Here is a 24,719-nt window from a genome sequence, read left to right on the forward strand (position 1 = left end):
CGCACCTACAGCATCATTGCGAAAATAGTACGCAGCAAAAGTTCAACATTCACCTTCTGCTACCATTTCGTCAATCTGATAAATCCAATGCATGTACCACACACAACGCTCTGCAATGCAATGCAGCGTTCCATTGGAAATGTATGTATTTCTGGTGTACCAAATCTCGATGATGCTGTCAGTGTGATCAAGGTGTAACACTCAGCGTTACTCCACGTGCTATAAATCACTTCGTTTTGAGCCGATGTCGTCACACCAGGGAGACAGCAACGAATGCAATCAACTTTCACCGGTGCAAAACACGCCTACTCGGTCGCCCGGCCGAGATTAATCGAATCCCCTCATTTACAATAAAACTCCCCGGGAAAAGTACAGGGAGCACCGCCCATTATAAATTAAATGATTGCGATTATTTAATTTCACCTTCATTCTGGGCACGAGGAATTGTTTTGATCGGTTGGAGTGTGTTGCATCAAATGGATGGACCCATCGAATGTTTTGCTGACCATCTTTGACACATCTTTCTATGTGAAGCTTTGCAGAGTAAAAAATAAAAATAAATAAAAACATTTGCAGTTTGCACAAAAGCAATGCATACAAACAATGTATTTTACAAATTCCTTGGCTGATCAATCATGAAACATTAATATAATCCAATGGCACTGCGATGTTTTGTTTATTATAAGCCTAAACTGCTGAGGCATAGCGTGCAGACATTAATATAAAACAACAATCTCATCCCAAAAAATATTCCTATATTGAGATTTATTTGAATAGAGGACGCTCCACCCACTGTTCCTGGGACATTTTGAATAGGAGACTATCGGGTCCTTCTATCCGCTATCATTTTAATAATTTTCCCATTGACGTCATGATTTCCGTGCGTTCCCCTTTAATGTTGCCAAGGGTTACGGCTCACATGTCAGAACGAGGCGAATTGACGTCAATGACGGCTTGTGATTGGTCCTAAACCCGTATCCGGTGGGGCAGCGGTTCAAGGATTTGGAAAAGTCGAAGGGAGAAATTTGGTACGCTTGTGGAAATAACATCCAAAACCGAGTCAGTAACGAAGGGCTCGGTAAGAATTCGCGGGTTCTTGTAAGTATTTACATGCTTCGTCGTTGAAAATTGATATCCTTGCAATTGCGGGATATGTAGCCTCCGCCTCGTATTTGTTTATGATAGAGCTCAAGATGGCGTCATTGGCAAGAGGGCTTTGCAGGCCTAAATGCCAACTAGTTAGCTAGATTTGATATCAATCAATACAGTTTTAGCAAGCTAGCTTCGTCATTAGTATGTTTAAGTTAACTAACTAGCTAAAGTACCAGTAATCTGCGACCAAACAGCGATGTGACGCGTACTAACTCTAGTACCTAGCTAACTACGTATTAAAGGCCTAACTTAGCTAACTAGCTAGGTCTTGAGTGCTGTCATCCTGTTATGCTCCCTGTTGTATTTGAAGGCAATAGCTAATATCATAGCTAGCTAACTAGCACCATAGCCAACCAGTATTTGCTTTATAATTTACCCTTCCAGCTGGTAAACGTTACTGCTCCAATCAAGGGTTTGAAAGTAAGGCCTTTTTTTTTTTTGACATCTCTCATATTATTACAGGAGAAAGTTCATAAGCAGTAAACGCCAGAGCAATAAGCATCACAAGATAACAGGAAATTCAAGAACCGTCTGAAATCCTATTCAACATTAGCTCGGCTAGATATTTAGTTTATTAATGCTTGATGTAAATGGTTGTTTCTATAATTTGTATCCTCGTTTTTTTCACCTTTATTTAACCAGGTAGGCAAGTTGAGAACAAGTTCTAATTTATAATTGTGACCTCATGATCTGCCTTAGAGTGATGCGACTGAACTGTATGAACAGTACAATGTAACCCTTTGGTGGAGGACTTAACTTTACCAATGCAATAGATCCTGTCTTTAGTAGTAAAGCAGCATGGCGTGCTTGCTATCTGGCTCCGTCTTTGATAATCTAGCATCCCTGCAACACCTCTCTTCACTTTATTTCTGTCTCACATGCGCCCTCATTTTAGAAGACAATAACAACCACATTAGAAGAGCATTGTTACTCTTTCAGAAAATGATAGAAGTAACCATCCAAGTTGTCTCTCCATCTCTAGTTCAAAGGTCAGAGTTTGTTTACGAGGTCGTAGCGGAGCAGGAGCACATCGTGATGGCGTCGAGCAGTACGAGCAGTGAGGAGGAGAGGAGTCTGAGGGAGTGTGAGCTCTACGTGCAGAAACACAACATCCAGCAGCTGCTGAAGGACTGCATCGTCCAGCTGTGTACCTCCAGGCCTGACAGACCCATGGCATTCCTCAGAGAGTACTTTGAGAGGCTGGAGAAGGTGAGTCTGGGTGGGTAGGGTGGTGTGTATGCGTGCAACTGCATGCATGCATGCGTACCGTCTAGCTGTGTACCTCCAGACCTGACAGGCCCTTCCATGAGAGTATTTTTACCATTGTAGTGCCTTTTATATTGGAAAGCATTCCCCGGGCAGCTGATTGGATGTTTGTGACCTCGTGCAGGAGGAGGCCAAGCAGATCCTAAACCAGCAGAAGGCCAGCAGCCGTTCTGACTCCAGGGATGAGGAGGTGTCACCTCCCATGAACCCCGTTGTCAAGGGTCGCCGGCGGAGAGGAGCCATCAGCGCTGAGGTCTACACAGAGGAGGATGCTGCATCCTATGTCAGAAAGGTGAGGAAACGCATGCAGGACAAAAAGGAAAACACATGGCTCTACTAAAACAACACAGCATCAACAAAACACAGTCACTCTGGCTGGCCCACAGAACACAGTCGCTCGGGCTGGCCCGCAGAACACAGTCGCTCGGACTAGTCCCAGGGATGCTTGGCTTTGGATCACACCACTGTCTGTAAGCAAACGAATGATGCGCTTTCGGCGCAGTACTTGCTGTATCCAAGGCTGTATCCATCGTTCACATAGCAACAGAATGCAGCATGCTACTGAAGAGAGAAGAGACAACCAATTTGCTCGTTACAGCATCAGCGCCTCATGAGCTGTTACTGAAAAACAACTTGAATTTGGATAGTTTGAGGTGAGGGAGAGTGTGGTGGAACAAGTATTGTTAGCATTGAGTAATGTTATCTCTGACTATCTAATGGATAATTTGATCCAGCTAGGATCAAATTCTCCATTAGATAGTCAGAGAAATGTTGAGCAACATTAGCCAGCTTAACTGATCAAATAATTGAGTTTATGGTGTGAAAATTATCTGGCTAATAAAGTCATACAGATAACGTTATTTAGCTAACGTTACAACATCAGATGAGCTAACGTTAGTAAACCTAACCAATTCGCTGTAGTTTTAACTGGTATATGACTCATTGCCGCTCCTCAAGTTATAACACGTTAGTTGCTTACTGGACCCTGGCAATCTGTGTGAAATGTTGACTAGTTAATTTGCTAACGAACTAACTACGATCTGTGAAGTAATGTTTAACCTCTACAGTATGTGGTTCATTTTCAGAAAGAGAATTAGGTGAAAATGAGGCGTTGCTTGTTAAACAAGTGGATTCAGGGATAAAGTGTGGCTGCAGCTGGGCCTGGCTTAAGCTGGATGCCACTATAGAGGTGAAAGGAACACCACACACTTTCCCTATTTCTCACTTTTTCAGTACAGTGGATAGAAAGAGGTATGCCAGGTGTACTCTGCCTGAAAGAGATCAATTATGCCAACAAAGGGTATCATGCTCTGCTGGCACATTGTAGGACAGATGTCCACAGGCAGAAAATGTAATAATGTGCAGTGTAGCCCAAAGATATTGCTTTTGTTGTGTTGCACTTGACAGTAACATTTGTGAGTGAGGATTATAAAACATTTTACTCAGTAAATGTTATTTTTTGCACACATATAGCCTTGAGCACTTGATAGATGTCTACTATAAGTGGCCACTATAATAGAGCAAAAATAGAATGCCTTTTTGTTTTATTGTATTTCTACTTGAAGATGTTTTTTCCCAAGTGCAATGTTTATGTGTGTGTGTGGTCACAAGCGTTCTATTATAAAGGCTGTCATGGCTAACTGCAATATAAGTGTATTGTTTTTTTTCTCAAGACTTGAGTGTCATTTGCAGTAAAGTCGAGGCAACAAATAACATTGAATTGCTTTCTTGAATTTTTTTTTAACCTATGAGTTGGGTTCACATTAACCACTTATTTTACACACAGAGACTGATCATGTAGATCATATTCTTTGTTTAATTAGTAAAAACCTGCACTTCCTCCTAGCAGGGATGTATGTATGTATGTATGGATGTATGTATGTATGTATGTATGTGTTTTGCACTGAAACATGCAAAAAAAAGTCACCTTTTTGGGCCCTCCCCAGTTTGCATCCCTGACTTGTCCACAAAACACAGTTGCTCAGACTAGTCCACAAAACACAGTTGCTCAGACTAGTCCACAAAGCACAGTCGCTCAGATTAGTCCACAAAACACAGTCGCTCAGACTAGTCCACAAAACACAGTCGCTCAGACTAGTCCACAAAACACAGTCGCTCAGACTAGTCCACAAAACACAGTCGCTCAGACTAGTCCACAAAACACAGTCGCTCAGACTAGTCCACAAAACACAGTCGCTCAGACTAGTCCACAAAACACAGTCGCTCAGACTAGTCCACAAAAGTATCCTCTACTTAGTCATCTATGGGCTGGCTGGAGATCTTGTGAATAGCTAGGTTGAAATTCCTAATCTTGGATGCGTTTTGTTTTCAAGGTCATTCCTAAAGACTACAAAACAATGGCTGCCCTGGCTAAAGCTATCGAAAAGAATGTGCTATTCTCTCACTTGGATGACAACGAGAGGAGGTATGTTGTTAACAGGCTTTGATTTGTCTGTAAAGTTTGGTTGTCAATGAGTTTATCAATCCCACTGATCAAGTCACAAACTTTAATATTTTTACAAAAGCTTAACAAATACAATCTTTATTCGCAGTGACATATTTGATGCCATGTTTTCAGTTACCTACATCGCTGGAGAGACTATCATTATGCAAGGTACAGTAGGGTCTTATTTTTCTTTAGATTCAGTGGAAATTCAATTAGACCTGAATGTCTTTTTATTCCAGAGAAAATATGACCAATATCCTCTCTTCCCCGTCAGGTGATGAGGGGGATAATTTCTACGTCATCGACCAAGGAGAGACGGATGTACGTCTCTTTGATCTATTTTAGGAACCAACAGCATTCTTTTTGCTTTTGCACAATGACTCGCATGTTAACACACACAAGCGTTCCAGTTTAAAAGAAGACAGGCCCCAAGTTGAGAGCTTGTTTTTTCCCCCCGGAATATGACAGGCTTACTTTTGAAACTCTCTTTTTATACCGTTTATATGTTATTTTTTGTCATCTGTTACCTTAGCATGCCTACTCTCATAGAAATAGGTTTCTAATTAGATGGCCAAACCTAATTATTTCTACACAATACATGAAACGACATAGGCAGAAATGACAACATCTAATAGAGACAGCAACACACTAACCTTACCTGGTCTTAATATCTAAACACCCCCTCCCACCTTCCTGCCAGGTGTATGTCAACAATGAGTGGGTGACCAATATTGGGGAGGGGGGCAGCTTTGGAGAGTTGGCCTTGATCTACGGGACCCCCAGGGCTGCCACCGTCCGAGCCAAGACCAACGTCAAACTGTGGGGCATCGACAGAGACAGCTACAGGAGGATACTCATGGTGAGCCTCGCTCTGCTCTGCTCTGACACTTCACCTGACTGACTCAATTTGTTGATTTACTTTCAATACTTTTGGAATAATTAACGATGAGTAGGGAAAGGTGGAATTGCTATGATTTTTATAACTGCTATATTTAATTAATTGAATATACAGACAACCAATGTTCCCTCTAAGCTGCATGCGCGCAGTAGCCCAGAGAATGTCGGCACAGCTCCCCCGGGACTGCCGTGCAGAAATATCAGCCCACAGAGAGAAGCACCAGATTGAACTTCTCAACTTTCTAGAGCAGTGGTCACGTCGATCTCCAAAACATTCCTAGTTGATCTGCAAACATTTCTGTTAAAACCTCAATGATAAAGCCTTGTGTTGATAGTTTTTTTTATTTGTCTCTGGCTGTTGGCGGTCGGTGCACATGATTCAGCTGTCCTATGCGCCGGGTAGGCCAACTGTTGCCATTTTGAACCATTTCATGTGTCTGCAGATACAAACTCTGGCTTTCCAGTGTGCCCTGAGAGCAAATCAAGTGCACGAAAGGAGTACCGCTGGCCAATCGGATGGCTCAGATTACAGTGGCTGCAGTAACATAGCGGGCAAAAAAGGAAGCTACAGCAAATTTGATTCTGTGAGATTTCTAAATGTTTAAAACCATGGCTAGAGAGAGACTGTCAACGAGTACAGCAAAGATATGCTGTTTTTATGAGTGAGTTGATGTTAAATTCTTACTCCGTACTGTCAACACTTTGTATTCAACACCTTTAAAAGCTATAAAATGCGTGTTCTTCCTATTTCCACTCAGTGCTACAACAAGCGCTGCAGCAGTAATGAATGAGTAGGAAAGTAGATAGGCTTACGCTGTTATTATTAGCATCTTGTGTCTTATTTAATATTGAATAATATTTCACTTTCCTCATAGGAGTAATAACATGAATTTCTGCATAAGGCAGAAATAATGCGGTGTGACTCAAGTTGTGCCATCAGCTGGAAGACAGTGACCCTTTTTGGTCAGTGTCAGTGGAGGGATGTTGAGAGACGGACCCTCAGTACAGCTGAGTGAGAATACAAGTAATACAACAACGGATCTATTACTGGTGTGGTCAAAAATTGCCCAAACAACAATGCATTGGCAATTCAAGCAAAGCTAATATGCGGTTATAATGTATTGGGCCTATAGCATACTGAGCCACCTCATTGCTACAGTACTGTTTTTAATTGGTTAATGTTGCATAGGGTTATGTTTTTTTTTATTAGTCGCGTTAAAAACTGAGCGTGCATTTTGACTCCAAGTGATCTTGACTCAGAAAAGGTTGGTTTACCACTGTTCTACAGTTTTCCCTGTTAACACTATCAATGTTTCCCTTTACTGTGGCAATTGTGATTCGAATCAATGCATTATTAGCCATTTTTAATGCAACATAATCAACTATGCAAGAGATTTAGTTGTAGGCGGAACGCACCCGAGTAGGTTTCTACTGCATTGACACACACGACTCAGCCCGTGCTTTACACAGACCGGTGTGGCATAACCAATCATAGCTGCAGTAGGTCTATATGCAAATAGACTGTTGCCATATATGGATTTGTGCCATATTTGAACTGGACTGTGTTTACAGCATGAGCGGTCGTGAGTCTGTACTCTTGTTTTGAGATCAAAGTGAGAGCTGCATGTAGCCACGTGTGCACATTTTGTTCACATCCGTTGCTAGTTAGTGAGTTATTAGCCCAGTTCTAGATCATTTGTAGTCAGTAATAGGGGAGTGATTGCTTCCTACAAGAGAACAAAACGTGTACATTTCTAGACATCTTTGAAAAGCGAGTCAAGAAAAGAGCTTTATTTGAATTGTTTTTGTAAATGGGCAGTGTTGTATTTTGACACCGGGTTGAATGAGCTAAGTAGCTAATATACAGAGGGTAGCATAATTTGTCTGATTCTCTGTAATAATGGTATGGGAATGATAATGCATTTTATTTTGTAAAGTGGTTTCTTTCGTCAAACAACAAGTTTTTCAGTCACCTCCATGTCTGAAGGACAAGTAGATAAACAGGTTAATGTCAAGCCCTCTGGGTTTTTTTTCCCTAAAGTCTCATGGAATGTAGGCCTACATTGAACACAACACATTGGCTGCCACTGTAGGCTAAATGATAGAACAGCCTTTTCCATGTTGAAGTGCTATGGCATGCATTTTCTCTATTGTTTTTGATGGTAGGCCTGTCTGGTAGGTCTACTGTAGATTATGATAAAATAGCCACAGTGGCCTACCTGGCCACTGTTAAAACTGTAGTTCAAAAGGTGTACAGCCTTAGTGTTCACTGTAAACACGTGCTGGAAGTTGTACAGAATTTTCACTATCGTCAAGTTTTCGCTCAGCAGACCTGAAATTTGCTCAGTGCCGTAAAAAATTGGAGGGAACATTGGAGACAACTACAAAAGATTAGCCCTATGAGCAGTAGATACATGATGGCGTTTGAAGGCTTACAACAAACGTGAGAACTCTGGAATAAACATTAGGATTGTTGTTGTTTACAGGGCAGCACTTTGAGGAAGAGGAAGATGTACGAGGAGTTCCTCAGCAAAGTCTCCATCTTAGGTAAGGCTCACTGTTTCTTCTCATCTTTGACTATTACCCTGTAATAATAATGATAATAGCAACTTTCATACAGTGGCTTTCAAGATGCTGTTCATTTCCAGAGGGGTTAATAACCCTTCCTCTACCACCTAGCTGTACTGTACAGTTTCCTTTTGGTTCAGTCTTGTGACTCCACCCCCTCAGAGTCTCTGGACAAATGGGAGCGTCTGACGGTGGCTGACTCTCTGGAGCCGGTGCAGTTTGATGATGGACAGAAGATTGTGGTGCAGGGAGAGCCTGGCGACGAGTTCTTCATCATACTGGAGGTATGCACATCACACTAAAGTACCTCCCCGTTTCACTCTGTTTCAACACTGTTTCTCCCTACTGAACACTACCCCGATGTTGGTGTTCTATAGGGTTCTGCAGCTGTATTGCAGCGTCGCTCTGAGAACGAGGAGTTTGTGGAAGTTGGGAGGTTACAACCGTCTGACTACTTTGGTAAGAAGAACCTCCTCAGGCATCAAGTTTCTTTCTATATTGATTTGTTTATATATGCACTATTTAATCCTGAATCTCACATTTTATGGTGGTATGATGAAAAAGCACAAAGCTCTAACCTGAGTTGGGAAGCTTCTCACATATGAAGGTTCTATTTAAATTAACCAGATTTCTGAAGCCTGTTTTGTATTGAACATGTACTCCGTTCCTCCAGGTGAGATTGCCCTGCTGATGAACCGTCCCCGTGCTGCCACTGTGGTCGCCCGCGGTCCTCTGAAGTGTGTGAAGCTGGACCGACCGCGGTTCGAGCGTGTCCTGGGACCCTGCTCGGACATTCTCAAACGCAACATCCAACAGTACAACAGCTTCGTGTCACTGTCTGTCTGAGGGGTTTCCCCACCCCCTGTACCCCCTAATCCCCTTTGTATCCCCTAATCCCCTTTGTAACCCCAGAACACCCCCTGTAACCCCAGAACACACCCTGTACCCCCTAATCCCCTTTGTAACCCCAGAACACACCCTGTACCTCCTAATCCCCTTTGTAACCCAGAACACCCCCTAATCCCCTTTGTAACCCCATAACAGTAGTACCCTTTAATCCCCTTTGTAACCCCATAACACACCCTGTACCCCCTAATCCGCTTTGTTACCCCATTACACCCCCTGTACCCCCTAATCCCCTTTGTAACCCCATTACACCCCCTGTACCCCCTAATCCCCTTTGTAACCCCAGAACACCCCCTGTAACCCCATAACACACCCTGTACCCCCTAATCCCCTTTGTAACCCCATTACACCCCCTGTACCCCCTAATCCCCTTTGTAACCCCAGAACACCCCCTGTAACCCCATAACACACCCTGTACCCCCTAATCCCCTATGTAACCCCATTACACACCCACTCCCTGTACCCTCTAATCCCCGATGTAACCCCATAACACACCCTGTAACCCCATAACACCCTGTACCCCCTAATCCTCTTTGTAACCCCATTACACCACTTGTACCCCCTAATCCCCTTTGTAACCCCAGAACACCCCCTGTAACCCCATAACACACCCTGTACCCCCTAATCCCCTATGTAACCCCATTACACACCCACTCCCTGTACCCTCTAATCCCCGATGTAACCCCATAACGCATCCCCTACCCCTGTACCCACCCCCTAATCCCCAATGTAACCCCATAACGCTGCCTCTTTTAGAACCAGGGTCCACCAATGCAATTTTGCTTCAATGTCACTTAAAATTATCTTCCATTTGCTTTGAATTTTTTTTTTTTTTTTACTCATCTAAATGTTATGCTGCCCATCACCTAGCTATCGTAGTCACCTATAGGAGCACAGTTATGTTAGTTTTAATGTACCAAATTCATATGGTATGCTTTCACTGCATTCACTGAATCTAGAATTGTTTTCCTATAGTTTAAACACGAGCAGTGATTAGTAGGGGATTGGCCGAGGTTAGGACAGGCCAATGATAAGATGGGACAATCAAACATAACATGGTGAAGTAAGCGTCCATGCTGAATATTGTTCAGATATTTTTAACTAGATCGGTTCCAATAAAAATGTGTCAATGTTGACATCCTTACAAAATAATTCATAAAATTGTACTTTTTAGAATTACCAGAATGCTGGGAGCATAATGATTGCATCTAATTACTTATGTAGCTTTCATGCAATGATAACCAATGGTTATCCTCCATTGTTACTGTACATTAAATCGCAGACATTTTTACATTTTCTCATATTGTTTCCATTGATTGGTCCATCAATCCAATTCACTGTTATTTTATCTAGTTTGAGAGAGTTTGTACAACTTAATGCAACCAGAAAGTTTTCTGTTGGACAGCTACCAAACTACAGCTAAATGTTAGTCATTGTTTTCACAACTCAGAACGCATAAAAGATAGTTATTCTGACAGAAGCAGTGGAACTCAAAACAGGAAGTATCCCCATGTTAACACTCACCTCTGATTTGTTGGTACATTATTGACTACAATAGGGGGGGGAAAGATGATTAAATGGTTTTCAGTATTCAGCATTTTTCAGTATACACCAAATAACTTAATCGCTATGTTTTTAAACAGAATTATTATTATAGTTCTGACTATTAAAGTTCTTTATTGACTGAACGAACTAATGTTATGGCTATGGTTTGGAGTGATGGTAAAGTTAAGTACGTTTAAATGTCTTTTTGTAAATGCTTATTTTTCCATAAATTCTATTTTAGGTGTTCAGTGCCACAGCGTAAATAAATGCTTCTTCTGTTCAACCGACAAAACAGTATGTAGTTGTATTGTGACAAAGTCATGGGTTAACCTCTTGAAAGTAGGCGAAAGGGCTTTAAAGTCATTCATATACATTTGAATTGTAGATGGTTTTAAGACTTAATTATTTATGTATTTGAGTGCAAAAGTTAAAAAGCGTTAGAAAGCATCCCAACTGTGGTAATTCAGACATCAGATTAAATTGTCATGATTATATCTTTATTTTAAAGCAGCTTCGCTGTTAAAGCATAGTGAAAATGATTTGTTATCTACTCTATGCCTACCTACAGCATAGTGTAAAGTAATTAAATGGTATTCTCAAACTGCCCCTGTCGCTCAAACAGTTGGTCATTCACAACCGGCTTCACCCCTTGAATCTTAAGAACACATGTCATTAGCTATTTTTCTTCTAACTCCTGCAGAAATCTATAGTCTAAGTTGTATTCCTGTTCATTCCTGCCTCACAGCTTGCCCCTCACCCCTTTCTAACAGAAAGGACCCTTACTTACGGTAATGCTTTTATCCCTTTCTGAGGTATTGTCTTTGTTTAGGCTCTGTCATGTCTCCAATCTTAATCTTATGTACAAAACAGTATGGCTGACTGGATGGATGGATGGACTTGTGTAACCGTATGTATGTTGAAAACCAATCAACATGATACTGAGTCGATTGCAGTGTTGCCTACTTGGTCCAAAACTTTTGTATTGATTTCAGATGGTTGATGTTCTGGAATATTGCAGGTGTCTATTTGCTGACAGATCACAACCCACCAGTGGTTTGCTGGTGTTTCTTCACATAGAAGTACTGATATGGTAAAACACATCACAAGATTAGTGCTCACTAGTAGGCACACTGCAATCCACCCGGTTTGCCTTAGCTTATGTAACCCGGGCATAGACACTCCTGCTAGCCTGACCTTCAGCAAGTTTGCGGGGCCTGCAGCAGGCTCTGAGAGCTGCAGGTCATCTGAGGACCATTCTTTTTCTATTCTACCCAATGACTGTACTCTGTTTGACTTCCTGTATGTGCAAAGATGTTTATCCTTTTGGTATAGATTGTTCCAGATGGCAGTTTAAGCAATAAAAAGGTAAAATTACCTGTGAGTCTTGTATGTCTTTACTCATTGTTTGTCTGAATATGTCTATACTATAAGGGTGAAATAGTCCCAATTGGAAGACAGTGACTATCCTGTAGTAAATAAGGTGCAATATCATCTCTGAACTCTGGAGGGCAGTGCAGTGCCTCAAGTCTTCAGTGCTTTCTTTAAGGTTAAGGTCACTTTATTGGTCAATTGCCCACAAGGTCCAACTAAAATTTGAGCTAACCCCTCTGAAAGACACACATACAGGTTTTGGAGAGGTGTGGGGGGCTGGCACACTGGGTGCCCAGGCAGCTGTTGTAGGGGGTTAAGTGCCTTGCTCAAGGGCACAACGGCAGGTAAAGGCATCTAGGATTTCATACCAGCAACCACTTCCTGACAGATTTTGTCCATTAGTCACTACACCCACATAAACCGAAAGGACAGGACAGGTGAAGGAAAATACCCTGGGGGGCCTCACATTCTGTTTTGTTTCAGTGCATATGAAGGAAGGAGATAAAGGAAGCCCCTTCAGACTATTGAGATGCACCCCATTGATGGTGGTCACTGAAATTAGATGTTTAACTGTTGGTGGATTACTGTTTTGTAAGAATAGTACTTTGAACAATTACCAAGCATGATGGTGTGAGCAATGACCACAAAAAGGCTTGAAATAGGTTGAATGAAACTGATACACACTTCATCCGAAAGCTTATAAAGTTGGTAAACCCAGAACCCACTCTGGGTTTATTCTTGTTGCTGACACCTTGTAAAACTGGCAAACACAGGCTCCCTTCAGTAGTGTTGGGCAGAAGCCAAACTTCATTTGGCATGATTTAATATAGGCTCTTTAAAATAGTTGTGGTTATTCTCCCTCTCATCAAAAACATCAGGATGCATTGGATTTGTAGTCAGGACAGTAATGAGAACAGCTCAAAGCAAAAGGTCCAGCCAGACATGTTGTGGTGAAATGGCATCCAAAGACAAAGCTTTGTTTTAGACTAGTTAGAACAAAGTAGAGCTGCATGTCCACATACAGTACTGTAGCTGTGATGAGGAGGTATCTATGTCAGGGTGTGTTATGGTTGGGTTGGTGTTGTGAAACGGGCTGACAAACAGACAACGAAAGAGACAGACGCATCCTGATGAGACAGACAGACACCTGTTCAGACAGACATAAAGACAGACACCTCCTGATGAGACAGACAGACACCTGTTCAGACAGACAGACACCTCCTGTTCAGAAAGACAGACAGACAGACAGGGATTAAATGCTGTCTGTCTCCCCCACCCCTCACCCCCTTCTCTCAGTCACAACCTCTTTTAAATAGCTTTCTCTCTTTCCCCCCCAAAGATGACGTCTTGTTTGTACTCCAAGGTGCCCGGTGACATACAGGTGACCACATAGCCCAAGGACTCAGGAGACATTTTGACAGTGCTGCTGTCTATTGACAAAACAGGCTGTATCATTTCAAACGTTGGACTTGAAAGACGAGCAGTAGCGCTGTGTGGGTAAAATCACTGGGGAAGCCAAGCCAGTAAAAAATATATATTAAAATCAATTCAAATGTTATTTGTCACACTCACCGAATATAACAGGTGTAGACCTTACTGTGAAATGCTTACTTACAAGCCCTTAATCCACAGTTCGAGAAATAAAGTTAAGAAAATATTTACTAAATAAACTAAAGTAAAAAATACAATAAAAAGTTACACAATAAAATAACAATAACGAGGCTATATACAGGGGGTACCGGTACTGAGCCAATCTGCGGGGGTACATGTTAGTCAAGGTCATTTGTACATGTAGGTAGGGGTAAACCTATGATGCGATACTTGCATTGTTTGCTCTATAACCCATTCGTTCATACACCAGCGTGATTTACAATAAGGCTGTGACAACAAAAAGACAACAGTCACATAGTGGCGGAATAAATTCAACTACACACGTTTGTTTCATCACAAAACCAAAGAGCAACATCTGTGTGGTGAAGTCCACAAAGAAAATATTGCATGTAACACACAGTTATATGACCTGCAGCATGTTAATAAAAGCAAGTTAATATTTCAACAGTTTACTAAACAAGTCCTGATTTTGAGTTACTGCATGTCAGCACAAAGACAACGGTAGCACTGCCTCCTCTATTCCAGCACCATTCCATGTTAACCATTTAAACATCATCAAATCAACAAGGCTATATATGCTTAGTTTAATATTGAAAACAAACAAAGATGCCAAAAACAATTTTGTTCAATCAATATTGCTAAATATAATGTGGCTGTCAATGGTACTGATTTCTGTCGGTGTGTGTGTGCTCGCGTGGGGACTCACTACTTATAGACTAGTTGAACGCCAATGCCGTCCTTCTCTCTTTCATGTTGGCAGAACGATCTATGGTTTTGCACTCTTTTTGTTTTTGTTTTCATAGGCTATCTAGCTAAAATGCTTGCTAGCCTAACTTCCTCGCATGGGTAGCAATGAACCAGCTGAGTTAGCTAGCTAGTTAATGTGAGACTACTAGACTACATATTGAACTTCAATCGTCTCAGGCCAGTGGCACAATATATGGATCTATGGTTAGATTGGAATTGCCGTCATAACCATTGGCCTGTAGAGAGAATCGGCATTAAAATCACACGTCCAAATTCCCATCTCCATCCATGGCTTGGGAAAGGGCCGATTTAGCAAGCTAGCTACTGCAGGACATCAACACAAGCAGACCAGAAACACACACACTTTTCTGACAGTGAAGTTTTGCTCAGGATGTGATTTGATTGGTGTGAAGCCAAATCCAAACTGGGCTCCCTTGGAGGTGTTTTGCTGCAGCAGTACAACCCACAGTTGAGCTCAGCTCAATGCTGATTGGCTAATTGTGTTATACTTTTTTTATCAAGGGAGGCCAAATGCTTGTTGACATCAATCAATCAAACGCTACGGCGGCACCATGTCATACTCTTTTGGTCCAGACAGCATCAGATACACATACTGACACATACTGACACATACTACACATACTACACATACTACACATACTGAGACAGAGGGGCGCTGTTTCCCTCCCTCAGAATATTTCTCCGGTGAGATTCAGACACTTGCGAATTGACGGAAAATTATGAAAACAGAGAGACAAAAGATACATTATTTATATATATATATATATATATATTTATATATATATGTTTTTTTTCTTCTAATTTCGGGGGAAGCCTGTCTTCCCTTGGCATCCATGAATAGACACCACTGAAAACGAGTGCAGAATGTATTACTCTGTGAGAGAGACCAGACCCCGTGCTTCCTGCTTTACAGGACAGGTTCACCTGCCATTATGATCCTCAGGCTGTCCTTAGTCTATAGTTACCTTCCCTTGCAGGACTTGGGGATACGTCCAAAATGCCACCCTAATCCTCTATTATAGTGCACTTCTCCGTTTGGATTCCTTAGTGACCTTAATTACTTCTCCTTGTTGGGCATAGCCACTGGTTTGACAGACTCAGGCATGACGGAGGTATCAACAAAGTCTGTGGTGATCACCTGAGCCTCTCCCAGCCTGCGGACACACCTGTGGACTGTCATCAGGATGCGCTGCAGCCGGCGGTCCAGGGCCTGCAGGTGGGGCTCAGCGAGGACCGGCTGCAGTGCGTCTCCTCCCAGGGACTCCCTCATCACGTCACTGAGCCTATAGTGGTCCTGTGAGAGGAGCTGCAGCCGCAGCAACGTGGAACGCTTTATACTGAGAGGTGAAGAGGGGCGGGAGAGGGGGAGAGAGAGTGCGGGAGAGATGGGCAGAGAGTGACTTGACTCGACAGTTGCCATGCCAAATGTTTTCAATTAAGGTTCAATATTGGTGTTAGTTAATCTGTATTAGTGACTAGTGTATGCTCTCCATATTTACATGCAGCACTGTGACAGTGGAGCCAGTATGGACATCTCATCATGAGAATGCTTCCCAAACCTGAAACACAGGAAGTGATGTCATCATAAGGCAACGACAAATATTCACTTGTACAATGACTGAAGTTATATAACAACTCTAGTACCCACCCTTTGGCGTTGTCAAAATGAAGAAGGAAACCTTCATCGCCAAACTTAGTGAAGATCTCATAATGGTGCCTGTCCATGTTACCTGGGGGAATGAGCCAAGAACAAATGTTCACTCACATAGGACGACAGAGAAAAGTAGAGCACTGCATAGGTAATAGGGTGTCATATGGGATGAGGACAGGGGTTAATCAGTGGTGATGGGTGGTAGTACGTACCAATGAGGAAGTCAAAGATGGCCATATCTATGATGTTGAGCAGCCTGTTCCCTGAGTTGTAGGGATACAGACGCTTTATGGTGTCACAGTAGAAGGGGTTCACCTCCCACCTGGTAGAGACAGACAGATTATAACAAGATTATAACAGATTATTATAAGATATTATAACAATATATGAATTGTAACAAGATATGAATGTTCTGTCTGCCATATTGACTTATAATAAATTAACTTTCAAAATGGAAATAAGATGCTCCAAAATGGAAAATGGGAAGAGATATGTAGGTGTCAGGGTTAAGGTCTCAGGGTTAAGGTCTCAGGGTTACGGTCTCAGGGTTACGGTCTCATGGTTAAGGTCTCGGGGTTAAGGTCTCGGGGTTAAGGTGTCGGGGTTACGGTGTAGGGGTTACGGTGTCAGGGTTACGGTGTCAGGGTTAAGGTCTCAGGGTTAAGGTCTCAGGGTTAAGGTCTCAGGGTTAAGGTGTCAGGGTTAAGGTGTCAGGGTTACGGTGTCAGGGTTAAGGTGTCAGGGTTAAGGTGTCAGGGTTAAGGTCTCAGGGTTACGGTGTCAGGGTTAAGGTGTCAGGGTTAAGGTGTCAGGGTTAAGGTCTCAGGGTTAAGGTCTCAGGGTTACGGTCTCAGGGTTAAGGTGTCAGGGTTACGGTCTCAGGGTTAAGGTCTCAGGGTTACGGTGTCAGGGTTAAGGTCTCAGGGTTACGGTGTCAGGGTTAAGGTCTCAGGGTTAAGGTCTCAGGTTTAAGGTCTCAGGTTTAAGGTGTCAGGGTTAAGGTCTCAGGGTTACGGTGTCAGGGTTAAGGTGTCAGGGTTAAGGTGTCAGGGTTAAGGTCTCAGGGTTAAGGTGTCAGGGTTAAGGTCTCAGGGTTAAGGTCTCAGGGTTAAGGTCTCAGGGTTAAGGTCTCAGGGTTAAGGTGTCAGGGTTAAGGTGTCAGGGTTATGGTGTCAGGGTTAAGGTTAAGGTGTCAGGGTTAAGGTGTCAGGGTTAAGGTCTCAGGGTTACGGTGTCAGGGTTAAGGTGTCAGGGTTAAGGTCTCAGGGTTAAGGTCTCAGGGTTACGGTGTCAGGGTTATGGTCTCAGGGTTACGGTCTCAGGGTTAAGGTTTCAGTGTTACGGTGTCAGGGTTAAGGTCTCAGGGTTACAGTGTCAGGGTTAAGGTCTCAGGGTTAAGGTCTCAGGTTTAAGGTCTCACGTTTAAGGTGTCAGGGTTACGGTCTCAGGGTTACGGTCTCAGGGTTAAGGTCTCGGGGTTAAGGTGTCGGGGTTACGGTGTAGGGGTTACGGTGTCAGGGTTACGGTGTCAGGGTTAAGGTCTCAGGGTTAAGGTCTCAGGGTTAAGGTCTCAGGGTTAAGGTGTCAGGGTTAAGGTGTCAGGGTTACGGTGTCAGGGTTAATGTGTCAGGGTTAAGGTGTCAGGGTTAAGGTCTCAGGGTTACGGTGTCAGGGTTAAGGTGTCAGGGTTAAGGTGTCAGGGTTAAGGTCTCAGGGTTAAGGTCTCAGGGTTACGGTCTCAGGGTTAAGGTGTCAGGGTTACGGTCTCAGGGTTAAGGTCTCAGGGTTACGGTGTCAGGGTTAAGGTCTCAGGGTTAAGGTCTCAGGGTTAAGGTCTCAGGGTTAAGGTCTCAGGGTTAAGGTGTCAGGGTTAAGGTGTCAGGGTTACGGTGTCAGGGTTAAGGTTAAGGCGTCAGGGTTAAGGTGTCAGGGTTAAGGTCTCAGGGTTACGGTGTCAGGGTTAAGGTGTCAGGGTTAAGGTCTCAGGGTTAAGGTCTCAGGGTTACGGTGTCAGGGTTACGGTCTCAGGGTTACGGTCTCAGGGTTAAGGTCTCAGGGTTACGGTGTCAGGGTTAAGGTCTCAGGGTTAGGGTGTCAGGGTTAAGGTCTCAGGGTTAAGGTCTCAGGTTTAAGGTCTCACGTTTAAGGTGTCAGGGTTAAGGTCTCAGGGTTACGGTGTCAGGGTCTCAGGTCTCAGGGTTACGGTGTCAGCGTTAAGGTGTCAGGGTTAAGGTCTCAGGGTTAAGGTCTCAGGGTTAAGGTCTCAGCGTTAAGGTGTCAGGGTTAGGGTCTCAGGTCTCAGGGTTAAGGGTTGTATGCTTACTCCTCCCTGCCAGTGAAGGTGTATGATCGTATCCAGGGGTTGGGGATGGAGATACGAGGGGCGATGCTGAGACCGGGGAGGTAGGCTGACATGGAGCCCTCCAGCAGGTCAGGGCTCCCACACACTGCATACTCAGTCTTACACACGTACAGACACTTGGCAAAGAAACATGTGTTGTTTGCTGTTTGAAAGAGAATAGACATAGATATAGATTGGTTTAAACCAGCAGTACGCCGATTTCATCATTGTCTTTTAATCATAGACTGATTATTTAAGACCTAGGTTGCTGTGTAATGCCACCTGAAGGGGTAATGCCTACCTGGAGAAGTAAAGAACACACTCCTTAGGTCCTCGTTGTGAGTGGTCAGGAGAATCTCCCCCGTCACGTTCACCAGCCTGCCCACCACCGGCGGTACCCTCCGGAAGTCCAGGATTCTAGAAGAGAGAAAGACAAGAGTTCCATTCTGATGAACACAAACTCATACATCTTCTACGACTCACAGTTCTAGAAGAAAGAGTTCCATTCTGAACAGAACACACAATATAAAGTCAGATGAACTCCTGCAATCTCTCACCTCAGTTGACACACACAAAGTCACAGGAAATTAATTAAACTTGAATTATTTGTATACACAATAGCAGCTATGTGATTGTCTCTGTTCTCCGCTGTGTAATCTAGCAGGTGTTGACGTGTAGCAACAGCCACTTGCCCCAGGGTCATATTGACAGTCTGACAGGCCTGTGTGTCTCAATAACAGTCATCAGTCAGTATCTGAGGCTGGATAAAGAGATGTTATTGAGGTGCTGTCTTGGCTGGCATATCTCACCTGCTGATTGGATCTGATAATGATAAGGCCTCTGGCACAACACAGAGACAGAGAGATAGAGACAGATACACAGCACAGAGACACAGTACAGAGACACAGACACAGAGACAAAGAGACAGATACACAGCACAGAGACACAGTACAGAGACACAGAGACAGAGAGACACAGACACAGAGACAAAGACACAGATACACAGCACAGAGACACAGTACAGAGACACAGAGACAGAGAGACACAGAGACACAGCACAGTGACACAGACACAGAGACAGAGAGCAAGATACACAGAGACACAGCGACAGAGACAGAGACACAGCACAGAGACACGGAGACACAGCACACAGACACAGAGACACAGAAACACAGAGACACAGTGACAAGACATGGAGACACAGCACACAGACACAGAGATACAGAGACACAGTGACAGAGACACAGAGACAGAGACACAGCACAAAGACACAGCATAGAGACACAGCGACACAGCAAATAGGGACACAGACACAGACACACATACACAGAGACACAGCACACAGACACAGAGACACAGCACAGAGACACAGAGACACAACACACAGACACAGAGACACAGAGACACAACACACAGACACAGAGACTCAGCACAGAGACACAGAGACACAACACACAGACACAGAGACACAGACTGTGGTGGGAACACACAGATGAACCAGACATATTCAGTGCTAGACAGTACTGTAGTGTAGAGCCTCTGTGTTCAATGAAGGAATGACAACAGAGCATGTACTCTTTGCTTTTCTTCTCTTCTTTTCCACTTCATTCAAATGTGAATTTACAAAACTATATATTGTGAGGTAAAAATGTATTTAATATAATAACTTAACTTACAGTACCAGTCAAAGGTTTGGACACACCTACTCATTCAAGGGTTTTTCTTTATTTTTACTATTTTCTATATTGTAGAATAATAGTGAAGACATCAAAACTATGAAATAATACATATGGAATCATATGCCATCCCATCTGGTTTGCGCTTAAGTGAGACTATAATTTGTTTTTCAACAGGACAATGACCCAAAACACACCTCCAGGCTGTGTAAGGGCTATTTAACCAAGAAGGAAAGTGATGGAGTGCTGCATCAGATGACCTGGCCTCCACAATCACCCAACTTCAACCCAATTGAGATGGTTTGGGATGAGAGGGACCGCAGAGTGAAGGAAAAGCAGCCAACAAGTGCTCAGCATATGTGGGAACTCCTTCAAGAATGTTGGAAAAGCATTCCAGGTGAAGCTGGTTGAGAGAATGCCAAGAGTGTGCAAAGCTGTCATCAAGGCAATGGGTGGCTACTTTGAAGAATCTCAAATATAAAATATATTTAGATTTTTTAACACTTTTTTTGGTTACTACATGATTCCATGTGGTATATCATAGTTTTGATGTCTTCACTATTATTCTAAAATGTAGAAAATAGTAAAAATAAAGAACAACCCTTGAATGAGTAGGTGTGTCCAAACCTTTGACTGGTACTGTACTTGAGCTTTATTTGTGGTTTTTAGCCTACACCCAGTTACACCCTTCCATGCTGTTGTTTTGTCTCAAGGTATAACAACCCCATTGACTTGCTGTCTTGTTTGATTTTGGGTTGACAAGCTGTGACTCTAATGACTGTATTTGACTGATGACTCACTTGAGTTAATGTGTAGTAACCTGGAGGCATGGAGGTTAGAGAGACTTTACAGTAGACATCCGTAATTACACCTGTGTGTGTGGAAATGAAATGCCTTGCTGGGGAAGGACACATGTTGAAATAGTGGAGAGACCATAATCTCCCAAGGAAACTACCGTTCAGAAACTCAGCGATGTAGGTACAAGTTTCAGGCTTTGTTTGTTGGGAGACCACTTGGAGATACAGTATGAGATACAGCATGAGATAGAGTATGAGATACAGCATGATATAGAAAATTAGATAGAAAATGAGATACAGTGTGAGATACAGTATGAGATATAGCATGAGATATCGCATGAGATACAGTATGAGATACCGTATGAGATAGAACATGAGATAAAGCATGAGATAGAACATGAGATACAGTATGAGATACCGTATGAGATACAGTATGAGGTACAGTATGATATACAGCATGATATAGAAAATTAGATAGAAAATGAGATACAGTGTGAGATACAGTATGAGACATAGCATGAGATATCGCATGAGATACAGTATGAGATACCGTATGAGATAGAACATGAGATAAAGCAGGAGATAGAACATGAGATAGAGTATGAGATACAGCATGAGATACAGTATGAGGTACAGTATGATATACAGCATGATATAGAAAATTAGATAGAAAATTAGATACAGTGTGAGATACAGTATGAGCTTTAGCATGAGAAATAGCATGAGATACAGTATGAGATATAGCATGCGATATAGCATGAGATACAGTGTGAGATACAGTATGAGATATAGCATGAGATATAGTATGAGATACCGTATCAGATACCGTATGAGATAGAACATGAGATAAAGCATGAGATAGAGCATGAGATACAGTATGAGATAGAACATGAGATACATCATGAGATACCGTATGAGATACAGTACGAGATACAGCATGAGATACAGCATGAGATAGAGTATGAGATACAGCATGAGATACAGTATGAGATATGATATGAGATACAGTATGAGATATGATATGAGATGCAGTGTGAGAAACAGTATGAGATAGAACATGAGTTACAGTATGAGATAGAACATGAGATACAGTATGAGATACAGTATGAGATAGAACATCAGATAAAGTATGAGATACAGTATGAGATAGAACATGAGATACATTATGAGATACAGTATGAGATACAGTATGAGATACCATATGAGATACAGCATGAGATGCAGTATGAGATACAGAATGAGATACAGTATGAGATAGAACACGAGATACAGTATGAGATAGAACATGACATACAGCACGAGATACAGTATGAGATAGAAAATCAGATAAAGTATGAGATACAGTATGAGATAGAACATGAGATACAGTATGAGATACAGCATGAGATACATTATGAGATACCGTATGAGATACAGTATGAGATAGAACATTAGATACAGTATGAGATACCGTATGAGATAGAACATGAGATACCATATGAGATAGAACATGAGATACAGTATGAGAAACAGTATGAGATACAGTATGAGATACAATATGAGATACAGTTTGAGATACAGTATGAGATACAGCATGAGATACAGTATGAGATACCGTATGAGATACAGTATGAGATAGAACATTAGATAAAGTATGAGATACAGCATGAGATAGAACATGAGATACAATATGAGATACAGTATGAGATACAGTATGAGATACAGTATGAGATACAGTATGAGATACAGTATGAGATACCGTATGAGATACAGTATGAGATAGAACATGAGATACAGTATGAGATACAGTAGGAGATAGAACATGAGATACAGAATGAGATACAGTATGAGATACCGTATGAGATACAGTATGAGATAGAACATTAGATAAAGTATGAGATACAGCATGAGATAGAACATGAGATACAGTATGAGATACAGTTTGAGATACAGTATGAGATACAGCATGAGATACAGTATGAGATACCGTATGAGATACAGTATGAGATACAGTATGAGATACAGTATGAGATACAGCATGAGATACAGTATGAGATACAGTTTGAGATACAGTATGAGATACAGCATGAGATACAGTATGAGATACCGTATTAGATACAGTATGAGATACAGTATGAGATACAGTATGAGATACAGCATGAGATACAGTATGAGATACAGTTTGAGATACAGTATGAGATACAGCATGAGATACAGTATGAGATACCGTATGAGATACAGTATGAGATAGAACATTAGATAAAGTATGAGATACAGCATGAGATAGAACATGAGATACAGTATGAGATACAGCATGAGATACAGTATGAGATACAGTATGAGATACAGCATGAGATACAGTATGAGATACAGTTTGAGATACAGTATGAGATACAGCATGAGATACAGTATGAGATACCGTATGAGATACAGTATGAGATAGAACATTAGATAAAGTATGAGATACAGCATGAGATAGAACATGAGATACAGTATGAGATACAGCATGAGATACAGTATGAGATACAGTATGAGATACACCATGAGATACAGTATGAGATACCGTATGAGATACAGTATGAGATGCAGTATGAGATAGAACATGAGATACAGAATGAGATACCGTATGAGATACAGTATGAGATAGAACATGAGATACAGTATGACATACAGTATGAGATAGAACATGAGATACAGCATGAGATATAGTATGAGATACAGCATGAGATAGAAAATGAGATACAGCATGAGATAGAACATGATATACAGTATGAGATACAGTATGAGATACAGTATGAGAAACAGCATGAGATACAGTATCAGATACAGTATGAGGTAGAACATGAGATACAGCATGATATATAGTATGAGATACAGTATGAGATACAGTATGAGATACAGCATGAGATACAGTTTGAGATACAGCATGAGATACAGTATGAGACACAGCATGAGATACAGTATGAGGTACAGCATGAGATTCAGCATGAGATACAGTATGAGAAACAGCATGATATAGAAAATGAGATGTAGTATGACATAGAACATGAGATACAGTATGAGACACAGCATGAGATACAGTATGAGGTACAGCATGAGATTCAGCATGAGATACAGTATGAGAAACAGCATGATATAGAAAATGAGATGTAGTATGACATAGAACATGAGATACAGTATGAGATAGAACATGAGACACAGAATGAGATACATCATGAGATACAGTATGAGATAGAAAATGAGATACAGAATGAGATACAGTATGAGATACAGAATTAGATACATTATGAGATACAGCATGGGATATAGAATGAGATACAGTATGAGATACAGTATGAGATAGAACATGAGATACATCATGAGATACAGCATGAGATACAGAATGAGATACAGTATAAGATACAGTAGGAGACACAGTATGAGATAGAACATGATACACAATGAGATACAGTATGAGTTGGAATATGAGATACAGCATGGTACAGTCTCTGACCTCCTCCCTATAGACTCTCTCGTCGTTGTTGGTGATCAGGCCTACCACTGTTGTGTCTGCAAACTTAATGATGGTGTTGGAGTCGTGCCTGGCCATGCAGTCGTGGGTGAAAAGGGAGTACAGGAGAGGACTGAGCATGCACCCGTGGGGGGCTCCAGTGATGAGGATCAACATGGCAGATGTGTTGCTACCTACCTTCACCACCTGGGGGCTGCCTGTCAGGAAGTCCAGGATCCAGTGGCAGAGGGAGGT

General features: G+C 42.1%; 2 protein-coding genes across 2 annotated transcripts in view; one reads left to right on the forward strand and one right to left on the reverse strand.

The window, feature by feature from the left end:
- The first annotated feature begins 917 nt into the window (after window positions 1-917).
- LOC110503022 (cAMP-dependent protein kinase type I-alpha regulatory subunit) lies at window positions 918-12,154 on the forward strand. The gene is made up of 11 exons (XM_021581401.3): window positions 918-1,098; window positions 2,135-2,361; window positions 2,543-2,710; window positions 4,752-4,843; window positions 4,971-5,032; window positions 5,139-5,185; window positions 5,565-5,723; window positions 8,248-8,308; window positions 8,492-8,613; window positions 8,707-8,788; window positions 9,003-12,154. Exons 2-11 carry the CDS (start codon window positions 2,188-2,190, stop codon window positions 9,173-9,175), a joined length of 1,140 nt encoding a protein of 379 aa, XP_021437076.2. The 5' UTR covers window positions 918-1,098; window positions 2,135-2,187; the 3' UTR covers window positions 9,176-12,154.
- A 2,180-nt stretch (window positions 12,155-14,334) lies between these two features.
- LOC110502926 (pseudokinase FAM20A) overlaps window positions 14,335-24,719 on the reverse strand; it is a 21,073-nt gene continuing 10,688 nt past the window's right edge. The window contains exons 6-11 of the mRNA XM_021581275.3: window positions 18,824-18,939; window positions 18,505-18,685; window positions 16,394-16,503; window positions 16,179-16,260; window positions 16,030-16,089; window positions 14,335-15,867 (exon numbers count right to left, since the gene is read on the reverse strand). Of these exons, the coding sequence (XP_021436950.2) occupies window positions 15,588-15,867; window positions 16,030-16,089; window positions 16,179-16,260; window positions 16,394-16,503; window positions 18,505-18,685; window positions 18,824-18,939 (829 nt within the window). The 3' untranslated portion in view covers window positions 14,335-15,587. The remainder of the gene's footprint in view (window positions 15,868-16,029; window positions 16,090-16,178; window positions 16,261-16,393; window positions 16,504-18,504; window positions 18,686-18,823; window positions 18,940-24,719) is intronic.

This window comes from Oncorhynchus mykiss, chromosome 23, assembly GCF_057628025.1.
Source record: "Oncorhynchus mykiss isolate SJ-2025 chromosome 23, ASM5762802v1, whole genome shotgun sequence".
Classification (NCBI taxonomy): Eukaryota; Metazoa; Chordata; class Actinopteri; order Salmoniformes; family Salmonidae; genus Oncorhynchus; species Oncorhynchus mykiss.